This window comes from Bubalus kerabau, chromosome 8 (assembly GCF_029407905.1).
Source record: "Bubalus kerabau isolate K-KA32 ecotype Philippines breed swamp buffalo chromosome 8, PCC_UOA_SB_1v2, whole genome shotgun sequence".
In the NCBI taxonomy this organism is placed as follows: Eukaryota; Metazoa; Chordata; class Mammalia; order Artiodactyla; family Bovidae; genus Bubalus; species Bubalus kerabau.
This window is the reverse complement of record NC_073631.1, coordinates 77702962-77724862: the sequence shown is the minus strand read 5'-3', so window position 1 is coordinate 77724862 and position 21901 is coordinate 77702962. Positions and strand designations below refer to the sequence as shown.

Genomic DNA, 21901 nt, shown 5'->3' with positions numbered 1-21901 from the left:
GGTGATGTCATCTGCATATCTGAGGTTATTGATATTTCTCCCGGCAATCTTGATTCCAGCTTGTGCTTCTTCCAATCCAGCGTTTCTCATGATGTACTCTGCATATAAGTTAAATAAGCAGGGTGACAGTATACAGTCTTGATGAACTCCTTTTCCTATTTGGAACCAGTCTGTTGTTCCATGTCCAGTTCTAACTGTTGCTTCCTGACCTGCATATAGGTTTCTCAAGAGGCAGGTCAGGTGGCCTGGTATTCCCATCTCTTTCAGAATTTTCCACAGTTTCTTGTGATCCACACAGTCAAAGGCTTTGGTATAGTCAATAAAGTGGAAATAGGTGTTTTTCTGGAACTCATTCAGTACAATCTAATAATTACATTCAAGAAAACACAGCAAAAATATGTCAGGAACTATTCAAACCACTGCATGTAAATGTATACACACATGCACATAATTATTCATACAATCCTAGCAACAATGCATGAGGTAGATAATACTGTTATCTCTATTTTATAGATGAAGAAATTGGTAACAGAGATGTTAAGTAATTTGTCAAAGTTACACAGCTAACAACTCCTAGAGGCCTCAATCAGACTGATTCCAGTCTGTGCTCACAATCACTGTGCTATATGACTTCTCCTACCAGCCTTCATATCTTTCCATCCAGAAACCCTAATGGTGAAGGAGAATGAATATAAGTAAGAAATGTCTTTTAAGTCTTCTATACATTTTTAAAATAAATTTTAATTACTTTATATATATATACACACACATATATATACACACACACATAATATCATTCCTTACTTCCAAATATTAAGTAGAAGCTACATTCCAGGAAGATATGCCAAATTAATTTTGTAACTTTGAGAATTCCCTGACACTGACCATGTGCTTCTAGACATACTCTAGTCAGAGAAACATGGTGAGATATATGTTGTTTAGGTCTGCCTAAGTAGAGCTATGTGGAGAAGGCAATGGCACCCCACTCCAGTATTCTTGCCTGGAAAATCCCATGGACAGAGAGAGGAGCCTGGTAGGCTGCAGTCCATGGGGTCGCACAGAGTCAGACACGACTGAGTGATTTCACTTTCACTTTTCACTTTCATGCATTAGAGAAGGAAATGGCAACCCACTCCAGTGTTCTTGCCTGGAGAATCCCAGGGACGGGGAAGCCTGGTGGGCTGCTGTCTATGGGGTCGCACAGAGTCGGACACGACTGAAGTGACTTAGCAGCAAGTAGAGCTATGCATATATCCTTTGTATTATGCTCAATTTTCTGAACTTTCAAAGGGTTTCTGCTTATGACTCATTCAAGGTGGGTTATTTTTATTATTATAATTATTATTTACTTATTTTTTGTTTGTAGCGTTTCTTATCTAATGAGCTTGCTATCATCTCTGGTGTCAACTAATTTTCTTTCACAGAGATGAAAGGACACAAATAAGTTTAGTATCTTTGCTGCAGTGGCACCCCACTGCAGTACTTTTGCCTAGAAAATCCCATGGACGGAGGAGCCTGGTAGGCTGCAGTCCATGGGGTCGCTAGAGTTGGACACAACTGAGCGACTTCCCTTTCACTTTTCACTTTCATGCACTGGAGAAGGAAATGGCAACCCACTCCAGTGTTCTTGCCTGGAGGATCCCAGGGACAGGGGAGCCTGGTGGCTGCCATCTATGGGGTCGCACAGAGTCAGACACGACTGAAGCGACTTAGCAGTAAGTTAAAGTAGGTTCGTTATTCTGTTAATAATATCAAGAATGGTGGCAATCACAGGCAGTGACATACCTAGAACTCTGCATGAGAATATCTCTCAGAGTTTTACTGAAACAAAAGTATACTTTTTCTTTATTTTTATTCTTTATTTTTTTACATTTTATTATTTTTTTTAATTTTACAATATTGTATTGGTTTTGCCAAATATCGAAATGAATCCGCCACAGGTATACATGCGTTCCCCGTAACTGTGGACACACTTATTGAGGCTAGGAGGGGATTACTGTAAGGATAAATGAGAGTCTTTGCCATTCTTCTCAGCCTTTCTGGATTATTCTATGACACACTAGAGTCTTCACATTACCTACAAATCACACAGTTTTTTTTTTTAATGTTGATCTTTCCTTGTTTGTCAAGCTAGAAGTTATTAGTAAATGATTATTGACCTTGAAGTAGTCTAGCTGTTTCTTTAATTTTGTGGGGAAAAATCCACATAAAACAAATTCCCTACTGTCATGTGTTTGGGAACATTCATCTAAGTAAACCAATTTCTTCACTGGAGGAATTTTCAGACTCTTTATTATGCCAATGCACATTATGGAACTCCAGGAGGGATTTTTGTTCAAAACAAACATTTAAACACTATTTGGGGGCACATTTAATCACAGAGTACTGTTCTGTGATAGTTTGTAAAGAGCTAATAAAGACATATTTAATTTTTGTTAAACAGTTATTATACTTACTGCCAATAAATCCAAAAGGAGAAAAATGCCTTCTTTTTCAAGAAAGTAATCCTCTGAGGGGTAACATCCCAAAATGCAGCACCTTAAATAAAAAGGAAGGTAATAACTTAACAAGCCTTTATTAAATTCAATTTGTGAGTTTATTTCTATCAAAAATATCTTCTCAAAGAATATTTCCCTTCATTCTCTCAAATCAGTTTATTTCTTTGCTTAAAAATTGAACTTTGAAGAGACTTTGCCAGTGTAGTTTAATTTCAACTATTTAAAAACTAATCCCAATTGTTTCTCATTGCTGCCTATTTTCTGTAGATGCAATGTTCTCCTTTGCTTTCCCAATATTAATTATTCCTAAAGGTCTCCTCTGGTTGCTCTATTAACTATTTCTTCAAGCTTTATTCATTTACTGTCTTTTACAGTGCTGGCATACCTGAAATACTTGCTTTTTTAAATTGCTTTTAATTACATCTTATCTTGGCATGAGATTATTTGCTGAAGTGCCTGCTGTGAAGTGCCTCACATGGAGTGAGGGACTGAAGTTGTTGCCAGGGCTCCTTTCACTGTTTTCCTGGGTTGCAACAGACATGGGCTGAACAAGTCACTGCTGGTGGTGGTGGTAAATTGAGCCCAATCTCCCTCTAGTCTTCCCAGGAATGGCAAGCCTGCTGGGGTCAATCGAAATCTCTTTTCTATTTAACATGGTATTTATTTATTTATCTATGATTCAAAAATAATATGATAATTATTTAACATGGCTCCCTCTTGGGGAAAAAAAAGAGAGAGACCTGTTTCTGCTGGCTGTTTTGTGATGGTGGTTGTGTGTGGTGGTGGTTGTGAGGGTTGGTGCATAAAGGCCATCAGCTTGGCCTCTTTCACTCATGTGCTTTCAAGTTTTACCACCTATGGGTATGAGTCACACTTATTTTGTTCCCACTTTTGAAGTAGTAACTCTCTCATGCCTATCATGGCCTGTCTTTTGCCTCTTTAATTCATAGCATTATTGTAATAATAAGACAAAAAAATAGAACATCCTTCTCTGTTCAGAAATTAAATAATATACTTCTAAATTTCCCAAAGTGAAAAGAAAATCACAATGAAAACTGGAAAACAGTTTGAATTTAATGATAAGAGCATATGGAACCCTGTTGGCTTCACAGGAGAATTTACAGCCTTAGATGGATATATTAGAGCAGAAGAACAGTTGAAAAATCTATGATCCTAGCATCTATCTCAAGAAATAGAAAAGATAAAATTGAATGAAAAAAATTCCACAAAATTAATTAAATAGAAAAACAAAATAGCATAGAAACAATGATGCAACAATTGATTCTTTAAAAAGACTAACAATACTGATATCGATCAACCCTGGTGAAACCCATCAAGGAAAAAGAGAGAAGGCAGAAACGACTAATACCCAGAAAGGAAAAGAAGGCATCACTTTATATCCTACAGACATTAAAAATACTAAGAGGATATTATAAATGCTCACATAGCAGGAAATAACAAAAATTTAGACAAAATCACTAAGTCCCTATAAAAAGACATCAGAACATATGCATGAGTAGAAAATCTTAACAGATTTATACATATTAAAGAAATGAAACCTATACTTTAGAATCTTTCTACAAAGAAAACTCCAGTTTTCTTTTCAATTGGAAAACTAATTGATGAATTCCACACATTACTTAAGAAAGATATAAAAACAATCTTATGCAAACTCACGATACTGGATGCTTGGGGCTAGTGCACTGGGACGACCCAGAGGGATGGTATGGGGAGGGAGGAGGGAGGAGGGTTCAGGATGGGGAACACATGTATACCTGTGGCAGATTCATTTTGATATTTGGCAAAACTAATACAATTATGTAAAGTTTAAAAAAAAATAAAATTAAAAAAAAAAGAAAAAAAAATGAAGGAATACTTCCAAACTTGTTTTCTGAGGTCAAAATAAACTAGATTCCAAAAGTATTCAGGGAATATTGATAAAAAAGAAATACTAAACTTACATTAACATGGTATTCTCTCCAAATCTAAAAATATTTGCTAATTGAATCCAGCAACATAAAAAATAAAGACATAATACATCATAACCAGGTCAGGCTTATTCAAGAAATATAATGTGATGTATCATGTAAACAGAATGAAGGAGAAATACGATACTTATATAGAACTAAGTATTTGATAATATTTAAAGTCATTTCATGATGCAAAGGAATAGATGAGAACTTCACTCATTTAAGTTTCTAAGAAAAGGAAAAAGATTTGATGCCTGGTATTACCAATTAAACCCTGAACTTTGTTGTTACTGCTGTTCAGTCGCTAAGTTGTGTCCAACTCTTTGCGACCCCATGAACTACAGCACACCAGGCTTCTCTGTCCTTTACTATCTCCCAGAAGGCAATGGCACTCCGCTCCAGCACTCTTGCCTGGAAAATCCCATGGACGGAGGAGCCTGGTGGGACGCAGTCCATGGGGTTGCGAAGAGTCGGACACGACTAAGCGACTTCCCTTTCACTTTTCACTTTCCTGCATTGGAGAAGGAAATGGCAACCCACTCCAGGTTCTTGCCTGGAGAATCCCAGGGACGGGGGAGCCTGGTGGGCTGCTGTCTATGGGGTCGCACAGAGTCGGACACGACTGAAGCGACTTAGCAGCAGCAGCAGCAGAGTTTGCCAAGGAGAAGGCAATGGCACCCTACTCCAGTACTCCTGCCTGGAAAATCCCATGGATGGAGGAGCCTGGTGGGACGCAGTCCATGGGGTCGCTAGAGTCAGACACGACTGAGAGACTTCCCTTTCACTTTTCACTTTTATGCATTGGAGAAGGATATGGCAACCCACTCCAGTGTTCTTGCCTGGAGAATCCCAGGGACGGGGGAGCCTGGTGGGCTGCGGTCAATGGGGTCGCACAGAGTTGGACACGACTGAAGTGACTTAGCAGTAGCAGTAGAGTTTGCTAAAACTCATGTCCAACTTATTTATTACTAATCTATTATACAAAGGTATTTGAAGTTGTGCTCTAGTAAAAGACACAGATAAAGTCATTTATCTTTATCTTAGTATAATTATGAGATACCAAATAAAAAAGGGATAAAACATCAAGTTATTTTCTGCAGTAACCACTGAATCCCAATATATTGGTATATAGGAAGGTACTCAATACTCATGTCTGAACTTTTTACTATGCTTAATACAGCACTTTGGTCACTAAGACTTTGCTGTTGAAACTAAAGATCAGGTTATCATGTTATCACTATATCCTTCTCTGTAGTAAAAAAGAAACTAGATAATTGATTAGCCCCATTGCCCATGTTTATCTGGAAGAGAGCTGACTATTCCAGCTCTGTATAAAACGAGAGAATTTCCAGGGGATACATCTATTTACTTTATCCTTTGGAAAGTAATATTCATCAGAGTTTTCCTACTACCCCCATGTTTATTGCAGTATAATTGGAATTTTTAATCTGTATGTAGTTTCTGTATATAATTTGGTGAGTTTGGACATATGCAAATACTTGTGTTGCTATCATCACAATCCAGGTAATAAAAACATTCATCACCTATTAGTTTCCTTATATCCCTTTGTGTGTTTTTGTTGTTGGTGTTTTTTTTTGGCGGGGGGCGGGGGTGGATAAGACCACTGAACATATGAGATCTACTCACTTAACAAATGTTTAAGTACACAACATCTTACCTTAACTGTAGTCACTATATTCTAGAGTAGGTCTATGTGCAATGTGAGTGAGTGAGTGAGTGAAGTCACTCAGTCGTGTCTGACTCTTTGTGACCCCCTGGACTGTAGCCCACCAGGCTCCTCCGTGTGTTATACTGCAGATCTGATCTCTGGAACTTACTAATCTTGTATGACTGTAACTTTATATCCATTGAACAACACATCATGCCTCCCTCACTCCATCATTCTACATACTCCATCATACTACATACTATTATCTACTTTTACACTTGTGACTATTTTAGATGCTGTGTTTAAGAGAAATTATGTATAAGAGATATCCTTCTCTGAATGACATTTCACTTAGCATAATGTATCCTATGTTGTTGCAAATGGTAGGATTTCCTTCTTTTTTAAAGCTGAGTAATATTCCACTGTATGTACATAACACATTTTCTTCATTCATCTGATGGACATTTCTGTTGTTTCTGTATCTTTACTATTGTGAATAGTGAATAATTATTCACAGTGAACAGCGCAGCATAGAACACAGGATGAAGCTATCACTTCAAGATACTGATTTCAATTCTTTTGGATATATTCCCAGAAGTGAGATTACTGGATCATATGGTAGTTCTATTTTTCATTTTTTGAGGAACCTCCATATTGCTTGTGATTGTACCACTATGTCTTTCACCTCTTGTTTATGTTGATTTCTAAGAACTTTATTCTTAGAAATTACAAATGTGATTGCTTCTAATTTCCTCTTTATTGTATAGTTCATTACTAGTATATAGAAATGCAATTGTTTTGTATGTTAATTTTGTATCCTGCAACTTTAATGAATTCATTTATTAGTTCTAACAGTCTTTTGGTGGAGTCTTTAGTGTTTTCTACATATTAAGATCATGTAATCTGCAAACAGATGCAAACTTTACCCTTTTTTTCTGATTTGGATGCTTTTTTTTCTTTTTCTTGCCTAACTGCTCTGAGTAGAACTTATGGTACTATGTTGAGTAAAAGTGGTAAGAGTGGGCATCCTTGCCTTGTACAGATCACATGCGAAGCTCTCCAAACTTGGACCTTTTTGGTTGGGAGGTTTTTGATTATGGATTTAACCTCTTTATTGTTACTGATCTGTGCAGGCTTTCTATTTCTTATTGATTCAGTCTTGGTAGATTGTATATTTCTATTAATAGTTTAAGTATGTTGTGTTTTCATTTTAGTTTGCCTTGAGAAATCTTCTAGTTTCCTTTTTGTTTTTGTCTCCGACCCAATGGTTATACTAAAGTGTGTTGTTTGATTTCCATGCTTTTGTGGATTTTTCTGGTTTCCTTTTGTTATTGATTGCTAGTTGAACACAGTTGTAGTCAGAAAAGAATGATTTCCATTTTCTTAAATTTGTCTAGGCTTGTTTTGTGACCTTGTACATGACTTACCCTAGAGAATGTGCCATATGTGCTTGTAAAACAAACAAACAAAAATCTCTGTGTCTCTTCTCAAAACTACTCTAAATACTTCACTTATGGCCACCAAATGTGTAGGTTTTTTCTACACCAAACAATTCTTCAATTCGCAGTGGACATCAACTGGGTATCCTCCAATTCAATTCAATTCTGAAACTACTACCTAGAGTTAGCATCCAGTCTCACAGGTTAAGAGCTCAGCCCCACAAGATTATGCTGCTTTCCTCCCCCCAAAATTAGATTCTAGTCCAGGTTGTCACCTGTGCTTCTGACCAACCAGATGTAGAGTAGCTCACAGAACTCAGGAAAATAGCTTACTTACTAGAGTACCAGTTTACTATACAATAATATAACTTGGGGACAGCCTGATGGAAGAGATGAACAAGACAAAGTATATAGGGAAGGGGCCTGGAGCTTCCATGCCCCTCTCAGCAACTCCACGTGTTCACTGACCTGGAAGTTCCTCAATCTCATGGTTTAGGATTTTTATAGAGGCTTCATTGTGTAGGTATAATTGATGAGATCAGTGGCCATTGGTGATTAAACTCAATTTTCAGTCTCTCTCCCCTCCCTGGAGGTTGAGGATGGAGCTGAAAGTTACAACCTTTAAGTAACTATATAGTTAGTTCCCTGGCAACCAGGCTCCCATTCTTTGGTTATCTAGGGGCTTTCCAAAAATCACCTTAGTACCATAAATTCAGACGTAGTTGAAAGGCGCTTGTTATGAATAAAGAAAGATACTACTTTCACCTTTATTACTCTGAAAGTATTATAGGAACTAAAAATAAAAGACCAAATATTGTAACAAAAGATGTTCTCATTGCCCTTATTAAGAAATTACGAGAGTTTGGGGAGTTCTGTACTAGAAATAGACCAGATATAAATTTTTAAATTATAAATCACAATATTACAGTGATTTAAAAAATGTGTTTTCTGCTGTTATTGGTAGAATGTTCTACATACATCTATTAGGTCTCTAGTCATGAGGATTTTTTTTTTTCTTAAACAAATCTCTCATGAATTCCACCCAAATAGAACAAAAGAAATATATAAGTGTTAATGATATATGAAACTCAAGTAATTTCCCCCAAGACAAAATTTCATAAATTGATGTTAAGAAAAGCAGTTTATTTATTATTTGCCCTTTGGGATGCTAAACTTTTTGGGAAATAATATTGACTAGGAAATACCTAATCAATTGGTTTTCAACTCTTTAAGATAAGATGAATGAGGAATTCAAGAGTCTTCATATCCTTTTGAAGGATATGAAGAATACTATATGAGTAACAGTAGATGCTTGTGTTTTCCCAGGCCAGGCCAAAATGGAAAGCATTCAGATCACAAACATAAGGATCTAAGTTTAGATACAAGAATGGTTTTTATATTTGAGTGATGGACAAGACTACTTTCCAAGGTATACTTGTAAGTGTCATTTTTGGACTATTGAAAATAAAAAGGCTTGTCTTTCTTCTGCAGTTTTGAGGGAAGAAAATGGATACATAGCTAGAGAGGTAATTTTCTTTTACTGTGGGCACAGCCATACTCACCAAATGCTGTCCAATGTACTATAAAGAAGTACATTATAGCCTAATCCACTCTGTAACTTCTTGGGGTCTGTTTTCATTACATGAAGAATTATATCCACTCCTCCAGTTCCAAAAATTTCCTAAGAGATTTATGTACAATTATTTCTTGAAATAAACAAATACTCATTTCCTTTCCCATTTCATCCTGTCCCATAAAACTTTTCAACTAGGAAAATACAACATTGTTAAGAAAATAGTGTGTATGTGCATGCTCAGTTGCTCAGTCATGAACAACTCTTTGTGACCCTATGGACTGTAGCCCACAAGAGTCCTCTGCCCATGGGATTATCTCAGCAAGGAATACAGTACAGTAATACAGTTTTGTTTTTTTAATTTTTACTCACTTTTCTCAGGAACTTAAGACAAATTATTGTAAAGTTGATCATTTTTTAAGAGAGGATACCAATCAATATGCCAACTTAATGCCCATTTATATTTTTCCTCTTTCTCTTTCTTTAAAAAAAAAAAAAAAACCCATAAGACTTGTCCCATGGTTTTTTTTTCACACTGTAGTGAATGTAGTCTAACATAATGTCAGATAAGTACCAGATAGCAACAACTAACTTAAGGGGTTAAAATTCTATTATGGAAGATTTTCTAATGTTTCCAAGAGAGAAATAATCAATAGCAGTTAAAACTTTTAATAATTTATATAAAGTTATTACCAGTTAATATTTGTCCCATACTAAGTACCTTTCTTATAGTCCTGTTATGCTATTCTGGGTCCCAGTAAGCAAGACTATGAGTATTTTCCAGGAGAACATAGGCACAAGATGATAGAATATAAGAAGTGTCACCAAGGCTTGGAGCTAAGTATGTATTTACTGTTCTTTTTGCTTCTCCCTCAAATCACTTTACTGAAGGAAGCCTTCATCATTTTTAATTTTTGTATTTCCAAATCTGTATTATTATGTAAGTTATTAATCTCTGAGACTCAAGAGTTTTCTAAGGCATTAAAAAGGTCAAAAGGAATTAAACTTTTTTTTAACTTTTAGTTTTAGATACAAACCCAATTCAAACACAAAATAGCATTTATAACGGTACAGCCACTTTGGAGAACTATTTGCCAGTTACTTCAAAACGTAACGCCTAGCTTATGATTCATTAGTTGCACTCCCAGGTATTTACCAAAGAGAAATGAAAGCATTTTTTTTCCCACAAAAAGACTAGTACAGCAACCTTAATTAAAGCTTTAAACATAGTGGTCCAAAATGGAATCAGCCCAAGTGCTTATCACCAAGGGATAGAGAAACAAATTTTGCACACAATGAAATACTATTCAGCAATAAAAAGGAATTAATTATTGATATATGCAACAACATGGATATATTTCAGAAATGGTGCTGGGTGACAAAAACCAGAACTAATAGGGTAGATAATTGGCGTGCTGCGATTCATGGGGTCGCAAAGAGTTGGACATGACTGAGCGACTGAACTGAACTGATTAATATAAAGTTAAAGAATAGGCAAAACTAATTTATGAAGATAGAAATCAGAACAGTGGGTTGCCTAGAGGCAAGTAGGGGCATGGCTGCTAAGCAGCATGAAAGAATTATAGAGGGAAAAAATTCTATATATTAATTAGGATATTGGTTAAATGGATGATGTTTGTCAAAATCGAACTATATACTTAAGATCTATATACTTTATGTAATTATACTCTAATTATAAAAAGAATATTAAATCTTCATAAGATTAAAAAACACCAACATTTATGGACATTTACTAAGAAATAGTTCCTAATGTTATGGGATTGAAAGATCTGAACAATGATTCACAGGCATACATACCTTCCCAGGAATATGATATTCACAAAGACCAGACAAAATAAGTAAAATATCAGACTGAATTTCCAGAAGAATGGCCTCTTCCTTATCATTATACTTGCTTATTGTATTTTTAAAGATTCCTGATTTGAAGAAAGTTAAAGAATGTAAAGTTATTGAACACTGTATTTTTATTTTGATCAATTACTGTTCTGAAATTCTTATAAAATTTCAACTAGAACTATCTTTAAAAGGGTTATTTTCATTGCATGGTTTCCTAGAAGCTGTAGACAGATGATAAATAGATTCTTTGAGCTCTCAATACAATCAATATTCTGATATATACAGAATTTCTAGTACATAATTAATTGAATTTTTTTTTAATGTGTGCTACGTCACTTTATTTTATTATTTTTTTAATTTTATTTTATTTTTAAACTTTACAATATTGTATTAGCTCTGCCAAACATCGAAATGAATCCGCCACAAGTACACCCGTGCCCCCCATCCTGAACCCCCCTCCCTCCCCCCTCCCCACACCCTCCCCCTGGGTCGTCCCAGTGCACCAGCCCCAAGCATCCAGTATCATGCATTGAACCTGGACTGGTGACTTGTTTCATACATGATATTATACATGTTTCAATGCCATTCTCCCAAATCTCCCCACCCTCTCCCTCTCCCGCAGAGTCCATAAGACTGAATATTATTAAAAGCAGCCTTTTCCAACCTGATACTTCACCAAGAAAACAAAACTGTTTAAAAATATGTACTTTCATGAGGCAAAGACACATGCCTTTGCAAATATATGACCAAAATACTGATCTTAGCTTGCCTCATCTCTTCTTGTCCTTATGATTAACAGGGTCAATTTGGAAGAGTGCCCTAAGTATGTTTTCTATTTCTGTTACTTCTTTCTGTGTTGTCTAATTATGTCTACCCAAAGGCATCTTTGACAACTTAGGTAGCAATATCCCTATGTCCTTTAAAAGTTCTCCCTTGCTTCCAATCAAAATTTTAAAAGACTTGAAAACAGTCACACTGATGGAATGTCATTCACAAGAACATTTTGCTTCAGAAAAGGACTTCTCCTTTAAACTTTATATAAGGAACAAAAGTCACTTTTCTTCACTTAAAGGGAATCAAAGGGAATTAGTATTAACAGCAAGGTATGCAGCTATGTTTCAAAGTAAAAGGGCCATGGAAACTATAGCCTATTTCCATAGTTGTCCCTGAAGGGACAGTTCTTGGTCCTGTTATGGTGAATTACAGGTGAAGGATCAGAGTCTAGGAAGGCTAGTTGAGTGTGCTGGAGGCCAGGGCAAAGGTATGCCATGGACAGAAGGCCTATATTCTCTTATTAGGATACCTTCTAGGAATCTAACTTGGCTTGCCTCAGGTCTGCTTCTCTTTTCTAGATTAACTCCTCTTCTTCCTATCTGTGTACAGGTATGTCACTTTCCCTGTTATCTGTAATAAATGTTAATACTGAATTATTTTCTTAATATTTATTCTTTAACTCCCTACATTTACCCTCCCTGTATCCTATTTTAAATCATTAGATATATTTCTTTCGTATTTCCTCTTTCTAAAATAGCATTGTATATATAACTTCCCTAATCCAAACTACTAATAGCTCCCTGTGCTTAAAGTGGATGAAGTTCAAAGTCTATTATTATCTGCCATTCAAAACTCTTTCTAGCTTGGCCTCTGACTAAACACTTAACTTTATCTCATATTATTTATCTTCATAAAACTTTGACTCCACTTAAACTATCTCTGAACACGCCATCATGTACATTTTGGCTTCATGTCTTTGCTCATGCTGTCCCCTTGTGTGAAAGACCATTTCTTTCTCTTTTTTCCTCTTGAAACAGCCTTACCTTCACACCCTTACTCATAAAGTTTCCTGTTAAGATTGCCCAGCCTTGAAAACTACCCTGTGCCATTTACTCTCTGTACTACTCACTAGGTGCTTTACTGATGGCGCAGGGTAACTCATACTATCTTTCTATGACATGTATCTTTCCTTTTGTTTCCATTAAGGCAAGGTCCTGAGAGTTCTCCTCTATACATATTTATGACATCAGTGCCTAGACAACAGGTGTATAAACATTTGTGTTTACAATGCAATTACTATTTGTTGAGCTTATTACTACTACAGAGCCCTCTGTTAGACTCAGTAAGAGAAGATCCCTACCTCTAGGAACTCACATAATAAAGATCAGTTTCTTTCAAGTTAAAGGGATAAGGTCCTAAGAAGAAAAGAACCCTTGCTATTTGCTTTTCCTTCCCCACTTGCCACCCAGGTAAGATTAAGACTTCTTCCTGGATATATGGAAAACTGTATTCATCCTGTTAGGCTGGGGCCTTAACATTGAGTTCTGCATAATGAAATGTGCACAGAAGAGATAAAATCTACTTTCAGGTTTGGTCATCCTAAGTAGACTCATTAATACAGTGAATGTTTTTGCCTAGCCCCTTTTTTCAATATCCTCATTTGGTTTATTTGTAATAATATTAGAGGGTACCACCCCAATCCAGGCTTCCCTGGTGGCTCAGCTGGTAAAGAATCTGTCTGCTATGCAGGAGACCTGGGTTCAATTCCTAGGTTGGGAAGATCCCCTGGAGGAGGGAACAGCTACCCGCTCCAGTGTTCTGGCCTGGAGAATTCTATGGACTCTATATAGTTCATGGGGTCACAAAGAGTAGGACATGACTGAGTGACTTTCACTTTCATCCCAATCCACTACTGATGAAAGAGTAGGCACTTGTCTTAACAGACAAGAAAGTTTTTGAGTAAGCATTTATAATTAACTGACATCCAACAAATTATGTCACTTACCCATGTGGCAGTCACTGAACATGAATATGATTAATATAACTCTTACTTCTCAAAGTCAGGAAAGGTTAGGGCCAGAGAACTATTTATTATTTTTTTAATAATAAAAGGCATAAAGTTTTAACTTTAGGGGTTCTCAATTTTTTGAGAACTCAATTTTGAGCTTACATGTATGAATGTTGAGGATAAAGTGACTTAGCATTGTCAACTCTAAGTTAGAAATTAAGGATATCCTGATATTTCACACCAGAAAGCCTATGTAAATTTGTGAATACACCAGTGGACCAGTGTTCTGGTATGTCAAATGCACTGAAAAATGTAATGTTTTCCTCTTTTATTTTTTTATTTTATTTTATTATTTTTTGTTGTTGTTGTTGTTGTTGTTTGTTTTCCTCTTTTAAAATGACTCCAAAAGGCCTGGCCAAAAAATGGTGATCTTACTACTAACAGAATGAGACATAACAATAGTCGATTAAAAAAAGGATAAAGATAATCCTAAATGAAACCATATCTGAATTAAATAAACAAATGTTTAAAGGATAAGTAGTCATGATGTTTTAGTAAAGACAAACTAATTTATACCAATAGTATGAAACAAAAATCAAGAAATATTCAGGAGTTTGTCAGCTATCGGACAAAATAAATGTATAGAAAAACATTTCAAACAAAATTTCTAATTTATAAAAATCCTACTTTCATCAGGACAGAAACATGTTATGTTTTACCTATTAGTTGCTGAATTGCTCCGTTTTCACACAGATCCTTGTTTATAGTATCATTCTCAAGGTAGACCATGGCTCTCAAGAGTCTTAAACTGTAACGCATCTGGGCAAACTTGTTGCCACGGCCACCTGCACCATGAAAACTGTTACCATGAGTAAAGAAGGAATCTGTAGAAAAATATTAATAGTTTAGTTTACATCAAGAAATTTAGATATTATTTCTGTCTATATAAGTTTAAAAAGATGGTAAAATTTTGTCATACTTCAGGGTTTTTCTTTTTAGGGAAGTAAATGTGATTTCAATTCCTCTCTTCTTTCTATTTCCTGTATACAAATATGTATTTTTAAATTTTACTCAAATGTATCATTATTGCATGTATCTTTTGTCATTTGTTTTTATTAACTCAACATTATGTTTTTAAAATTATTCACATGGTTACAAGTAGATCTAGATCACTCAGTTTTAACTGTTTTCCACATCCACATTATAAATAACAGTTTATCTATTCACTAGTACAAACTGCTAAGATGATTCTAGTTCATGTCCTCTTGTTTCCACAAAGAAGTGTTTTGCCTGTGACACCAGAATCCTGTAGGGCACACCCACATGGAGTTCTACTCAAGTTGCCAGATTGTTCCCAAAGTGGTTATATGAATACAATGCATAAGAAATAGATTTTTTTCCTTGATCTATTAAATGTGAAATGGTACTTCACTGTTATCTTAATTTGCAGAGCAATTACATTTCCTCTGTAGTGCAGTGGGGTTGAGTGTCTTTTAATTTTCTTTTTTTGAAAATTTGAGATTTTCTCCAAAAATTTTGAAAAATTTTCTTGGCAAACCTTATTCTTTGTCTACTCTACTGAGTTATTTTCTTTTTGATATTTAAGAGTTCTTTATGAGCCTGAATTCCAATTGTTTATCAGTCAGAGGGGTGAATAAATATCTTCTCTCAATTTGTAGATTGTTATCTTATTCAGATTCTGTCATTCTGCCACACAGATATTTCTGTTTTACAGTAATTGATACATTTAATAATCTTTTATAATCTTATAGTTTAAACTCTTCTGTTTTTTAAAAAAATCTTTTTTCACCCTGTTATCATAGAGATAATTTCCCATGTTTTCTTCTAAGATTTTTTACAGTGTTTTACATTTAGGGCTTTAGTTCATTTTGCAATTAACTTTTTAAAACAAGCTGAAAAGATCTAATCTTTATTTTTTTCACAGAGGGCCGACTGCCCGAGCACTATTTTTTTCTCATTGATTGGCAATATCATCTCTGATAATGCCCACCTCCCATATATTCCATTTCACTGGTCTATTCCAAGTCTAGTACAATATAATTTTAATTACTATAGCTTTATGGTCAGTCTTGCTCTTTCTTGGATATAATATGCATTCTTAGAAAGGTTCTGTTAGAGGTATCTTTTTGTTTGGTGCTAAAAAAAAAGTTCAAAATACTATTCTCAGTAATGTGTATAGGTTTAAAAATGTGCATTCTGGAACTAGACTCCCTGTATTAAATCCTGGCTCTGCTACTTACTATTTGAAAGGGACAAGTTATTGAACTCCTCTGACTGAGTTCTATCCAATGACCTACAGGGCTAATAACAGAACCTATAACTCCTAGATTTGTTTTGAAGCCTAAACAATTTAATACTGTTGAAAGGGTTAAGGCCTACCTCACAGTAGGTACTAAATAACTGTTAGCCATCAGGGTTCCTTTGGTTAAGCAGCATTACCTTTTGCTTTTCTTTGGTCTCATAGATTTCTATAAATGTAAATGATATAAAGGAGATGCAGGAGAATTGTTTTATTTAATGTGCGGAAAGATTGAGGGCAGGAGGAGAAGGGGACGACAGAGGATGAGATGGTTGGATGGCATCACTGACTCAATGGACACGAGTTTGGGTAAACTCTGGGAGCTGGTGATGGACAGGGAGGCCTGGTGTGCTGTAGTTCATGGGGTCACAGAGAGTCGGACACGACTGAGCGACTGAACTGAACTGAATTTAACATGACTAAATTTAATAACTCATCATATTAAAAGCTAGAGAATAAAAATAAGCCATAGTTTTCTCTCCCTCATTGATAAATGAGTGCTATTCCTGATCTAATAAAAATTCACAATGTAAAATTATTTCCAAAGCAAAGTTACTACCAGAAAAGAAAGCAGTATCTTCCATATAAATTTTTTTAAAGAATATATTTCCCTTCTAAGAATTATGAGAATTGAGGTGAAATAGTCATATAAATTATGGCTCTTGTTAATTTAGCAGACAATATGTGGCTAGAGATCTAGATTTGAAGCTCCATGAAGGTAGGATTTTATTATTTTGAACATAAATGTTTCTTTAGCAGATAAAACAACATATGGTAACTAGTAGGCATTAGAAAAGGCAGAGGAACCAGAGATCAAATTGCCAACATCTGCTGGATCATCAAAAAAGCAAGAGAGTTCCAGAAAAACATCTATTTCTGCTTTATTGACTATACCAAAGCCTTTGACTGTGTGGATCACAATAAACTGTGGAAAATACTGAAAGAGATGGGAATACCAGGCCACCTGACCTGCCTCTTGAGAAACCTGTATGCAGGTCAGGAAGCAACAGTTAGAACTGGACAAGGAACAACAGACTGGTTCCAAATAGGAAACGTAGTACATCAAGGTTGTATATTATCACCCTGCTTAGTTAACTTATATGCAGAGTACATCATGAGAAACGCTGGGCTGGAAGAAGCACAAGCTGGAATCAAGATTGCCGGGAGAAATATCAATAACCTCAGATATGCAGATGACACCACCCTTATGGCAGAAAGTGAAGAGGAACTCAAAAGCCTCTTGATGAAAGTGAAAGTGGAGAGTGAAAAAGTTGGCTTAAAGCTCAACATTCAGAAAACAAAGATCATGGCATCTGGTCCCATCACTTCATGGGAAATAGATGGGGAAACAGTGGAAACAGTGTCAGACTTTATTTTGGGGGGCTCCAAAATCACTGCAGATGGTGACTGCAGCCATGAAATTAAAAGACACTTACTCCTTGGAAGAAAAGTTATGACCAACCTAGATAGCATATTCAAAAGCAGAGACATTACTTTGCCAACAAAGGTTCGTCTAGTCAAGGCTATGGTTTTTCCTGTGGTCATGTATGGATGTGAGAGTTGGACTGTGAAGAAGGCTGAGCGCCGAAGAATTGATGCTTTTGAACTGTGGTGTTGGAGAAGACTCTTGAGAGTCCCACAGACTACAAGGGATCCAACCAGTCCATTCTGAAGGAGATCAGCCCTGGGATTTCTTTGGAAGGAATGATGCTAAAGCTGAAACTCCAGTACTTTGGCCACCTCATGTGAAGAGTTGACTCATTGGAAAAGACTCTGATGCTGGGAGGGATTGGGGGCAGGAGGAGAAGGGGATGACAGAGGATGAGATGGCATCACTGACTCGATGGACGTGAGTCTGAGTGATCTCTGGGAGTTGATGATGGACAGGGAGGCCTGGCGTGCTGCGATTCATGGGGTCGCAAAGAGTTGGACACGACTGAGCGACTGAACTGAACTGAACTGAGGCATTCAATAAATATTCGTTGAATGACTAATTTCAATATTATAGGACTTAGTATAATTATTGGATAGGTCTAATAATACAAAAAAAGTTAAATCAGTTTAAATGAATGATTTCTTTTACCAAAAGGTATGCATCAGGAATAGCTAACATTTACTAACGTCTGACTCTAAATGAAATCTCAGACTTTTTTTTTTTTAAACAGAATTTAAATATATTAAAATCACTGAAGGTCAGATCAACATTTTTAGTTCTCCTTTTAACTGTATTTCTTTTTGTATACCACCATTCAGTTGAAGGATTCCCTGGTGGCTCAGATGGTAAAGAGTCTGCCCGCAATGCGGGAGACCCAAGTTCTATCCCTGGGTTGGGAAAATTCTCTGGAGAAGGAAATGGCAACCCATTCCAGTATTCTTGCCTGGAAAATTCCATGGACAGAGGAGCCTGGTGGGCTACAGTTCATAGGGTCGCAAAGAGCTGGACATGACTGAGCAACTTCATTTTCACTTTTATTCAGTTGAAATATGTAAATTGGAATTTTGACAGGAATCTGAAAGCCCACTTACCTTCGTTATCACACCATACTAGAAATTCAAGGATTTGAGCGTTTCCCTTATAGAACATGTACTCGTCTATTAAAAAAGGAGCCACTGATGACAAAGTGGCAATTGCGTGCAGCTGTAGTTCTTCATACTGTGCTGCAGACCATTCAAGTATTTTGTGTTTCTCAGGCCTTTTAACATAGGTAAACAAAGCCAAAATAACTTTGCCATCAATTAATAGCTACGAGAAGGGCAAAAGTACTATGTTAGAAACATAATTAAAACAATTTAAGGAAATTTAATAAAAGATTTCCAATTTGATGTGTTATTGATGATGATTTCAAAATATTTCCTTCCTAAAGATTCCAAGCTATGTTAAGTACCAAAAACTAAAAAACCAAAACCCAAACTCAATAATAACAACAGTTCACTATGATCCCCCTTTCTGGGCTATGCACTCTATGGCTGACAATAATACATAATAAGTAGTAATTTAAAAATCTATATTACTTATATATGCAGTTTCTATAACTGTAGAACTGCTATAACATAGCTCCTGCTTACGATAAAACCACAAGAGTCAAAAATTTGGGACAAATAAGCTGGTGGTTATTTCTGCCTTCCTTGCTTTTCTAAAAAATAAACCTTTTAGAAACTCAATTGTATATTTGAGTTGTATACTTTAAGAAATTGCACACTTCAAGAAATCAATTTTGTCTGAAGTTATGATCATGACTACAGCTAATTTTTAAGCATAGGCAATAGAACTTATACAAATACTCTATCTAGTTTGTATTGAATCCATGATTTCAATAAAAATAAAAAGTACAATGCTATGATAATATGACAATCAAGTTAATATTATAGTTGATTCTGACTGATACATATTTATAGCTCACAAGATAGTAACACACCATGTGCTATATTCTATTCAATTTTCTTTTCATCTGGCATTGTTCTACAAAGACATTTTCACAACAGCACCTATGAATTTTTCTGAAATTTATATTATTCCACATGGAAAGAGCACAAGATGTAGAACTGAGAAAGCAAAAATAACTATTCTAGCATTGCTATATTAAGTGAGTAATTTTTTTGAAATACTCTGTGAACTGTAAGTAATAGTACACATATTCATTATCATCACCACTACTGAGCCACAAACACAAACATATGACAGAAAAAAAACTGACTGATTCCACTGCTTACATCTGTGCTTTAAGTAACTTAACCATAACCTTTGTGCCATTTGACTCTGTATCTGTCATTTTAATAGTTATATGATACTCCATTGCAAAAATAAAACACATTCTATTGATTTTCTATATGACATTTCAGAAAATACATTTAGGTTCTATAGAGTACATGTTTTTGATATGAATAATAGTTATAATTGTAAAGACAGGCTTTTTTTTTTTTTTTAGCATTTTTTGGTATATTCCTCAAAGTGGCATTACCAAAAATTTTTCTTAGCTCTTTTAATCCTCATAATAATTTCATGAGATAGGTATTTTTTCCATTTTGAAATTGAGATAACTGGAATTGAAATAAGCTAAAATACTTATTCAAGATCACATTACTAGAAAGCAAAGAAACTGGAATCTACCTGACTAAAGCTTTAATCACCATACTATACCACTTTTATATTATTACTAATGATGTTAATAGACTGAATGCCCTCCTGGAACTTGAGTTTTAAGACTAAAATGAAATTTCAACTAATGTAGTATTAACTAAACAGATGGAATTGTTAGTAAGTAGTTATTTTTTTCTATTACCTTTTACAAAGCCTTTATCTCAGTCTCACAAGAGACGGAGGAATTGAGCCTCAGAAAGTTCAGGTGACTTTGCCAAGGTCATATAGCAAGTAGGTGATAATCCAGACTGAAATTCATTTCCAGTGTTTTTCAAATTACATCATGCTTTATTTAGGATATAAAGTATTAAGATAATTCATGGGTTTTATATATATATATATATGAGTCAGTCACTCATATATCCAACTCTTTGTGACCCCATGGACCGCAGCCTGCCAGGCTCCTCTGTCCATGGAATTCTCTAGGCCAGAATACTAGAGTGGGTAGCCATTCTCTTCTCCAGGGGATCTTCCCAACCCAAGGATCAAATGCAGGTCTCCCACATTGCAGGTGGATTCTTTACTGTGTTAGCCACCAGGGAAGGCCGAGTGTATGTGTGTGTGTGTGTGTGTGTGTACAAAGAGGTTAGATTTGTGTGGAGAAAAAGCAGGGTCATAGGGCTTGAAATGGGCATCACAGAGATGAGCAATTTCTTCTAGCATTAAATCATCCCTTATTACTATGGTCAGAGAGACTATTAGGTGGGTGGGCCTATATGGATTGCCTTTCATATTATGTTCTCTTTTTAGCAGCTCTAAATATATAAATAAATATCCCAGGTTCTCCTGCTTTTCCTTGACTTGTTTGATTTTAATTTAGGTAAAATCACTATTCATTAATAGATATGAAAAATTTTGAAAAGGTGAAATTCCAGTGAATAAGAGTTTGTTACTTAGGCAATGGCACCCCACTCCAGTACTCTTGCCTGGAAAATCCCATGGATGGAGGAGCCTGGTAGGCTGCAGTCCATGGGGTCGCTAAGAGTCGGACACAACTGAGCGACTTCACTTTCACTTTTCACTTTCATGCACTGGAGAAGGAAATGGCAACCCACTGCAGTGTTCTTGCCTGGAGAATCCCAGGGGTGGGGAGCCTGGTGGGCCGCCGTCTATGGGGTTGCACAGAGTCGGACACGACTGAAGCGACTTGGTAGTAGTAGTAGTATGGTAAACATATGGGCTGATGAAAGATTTGCAGCTGTGACTTTTAAAAAATTATACTACAAAGTGAGACAATTTAAATTTTTGTTTTGATTACTTTTTACCTGTATAGTAGATAAATCTTTACATAAGATCACAATTATATTAAACAGCAATTTCTTCAACTCAAAATCTTCATAGGAATTAGAAAGCTTAAGACCTTTTACCAAAGGATTTTGACTTTTAACTGTGAGGGAGAAAAAAAGAAAAAGGAAAATAAAAGCTGAAATGATGTATAAGACATATTAAGATAATTATAACTTGAAAATTTTATGGTTTTTACCTTCATTAAATGTTGCAAATAATATCAAATCCCTGGTAAAGCCAGACTCCTAATAAAAATACACAAAAGAAACAGATGGATGAATTAATTATATGGAAATTAGGTTATAGATTCCCATATTTACCTAATATTTAAGTACATTTGTCACATTCTCCTTGTCATTGATTTGAAT

At 35.6% G+C, this 21901-nt stretch overlaps 1 protein-coding gene across 2 annotated transcripts in view; it reads right to left on the bottom strand.

Moving 5' to 3' along the window:
* The window catches only part of CFAP69 (cilia and flagella associated protein 69), a 59837-nt gene that overhangs the window by 10680 nt on the left and 27256 nt on the right, over window positions 1-21901 (bottom strand). For both annotated transcript variants that reach the window (XM_055590647.1, XM_055590649.1), the window contains exons 10-16: window positions 21730-21778; window positions 21512-21633; window positions 18635-18851; window positions 14508-14672; window positions 10968-11086; window positions 9139-9257; window positions 2457-2538 (exon numbers count right to left, since the gene is read on the bottom strand). In XM_055590647.1, the coding sequence (XP_055446622.1) occupies window positions 2457-2538; window positions 9139-9257; window positions 10968-11086; window positions 14508-14672; window positions 18635-18851; window positions 21512-21633; window positions 21730-21778 (873 nt within the window). The remainder of the gene's footprint in view (window positions 1-2456; window positions 2539-9138; window positions 9258-10967; window positions 11087-14507; window positions 14673-18634; window positions 18852-21511; window positions 21634-21729; window positions 21779-21901) is intronic.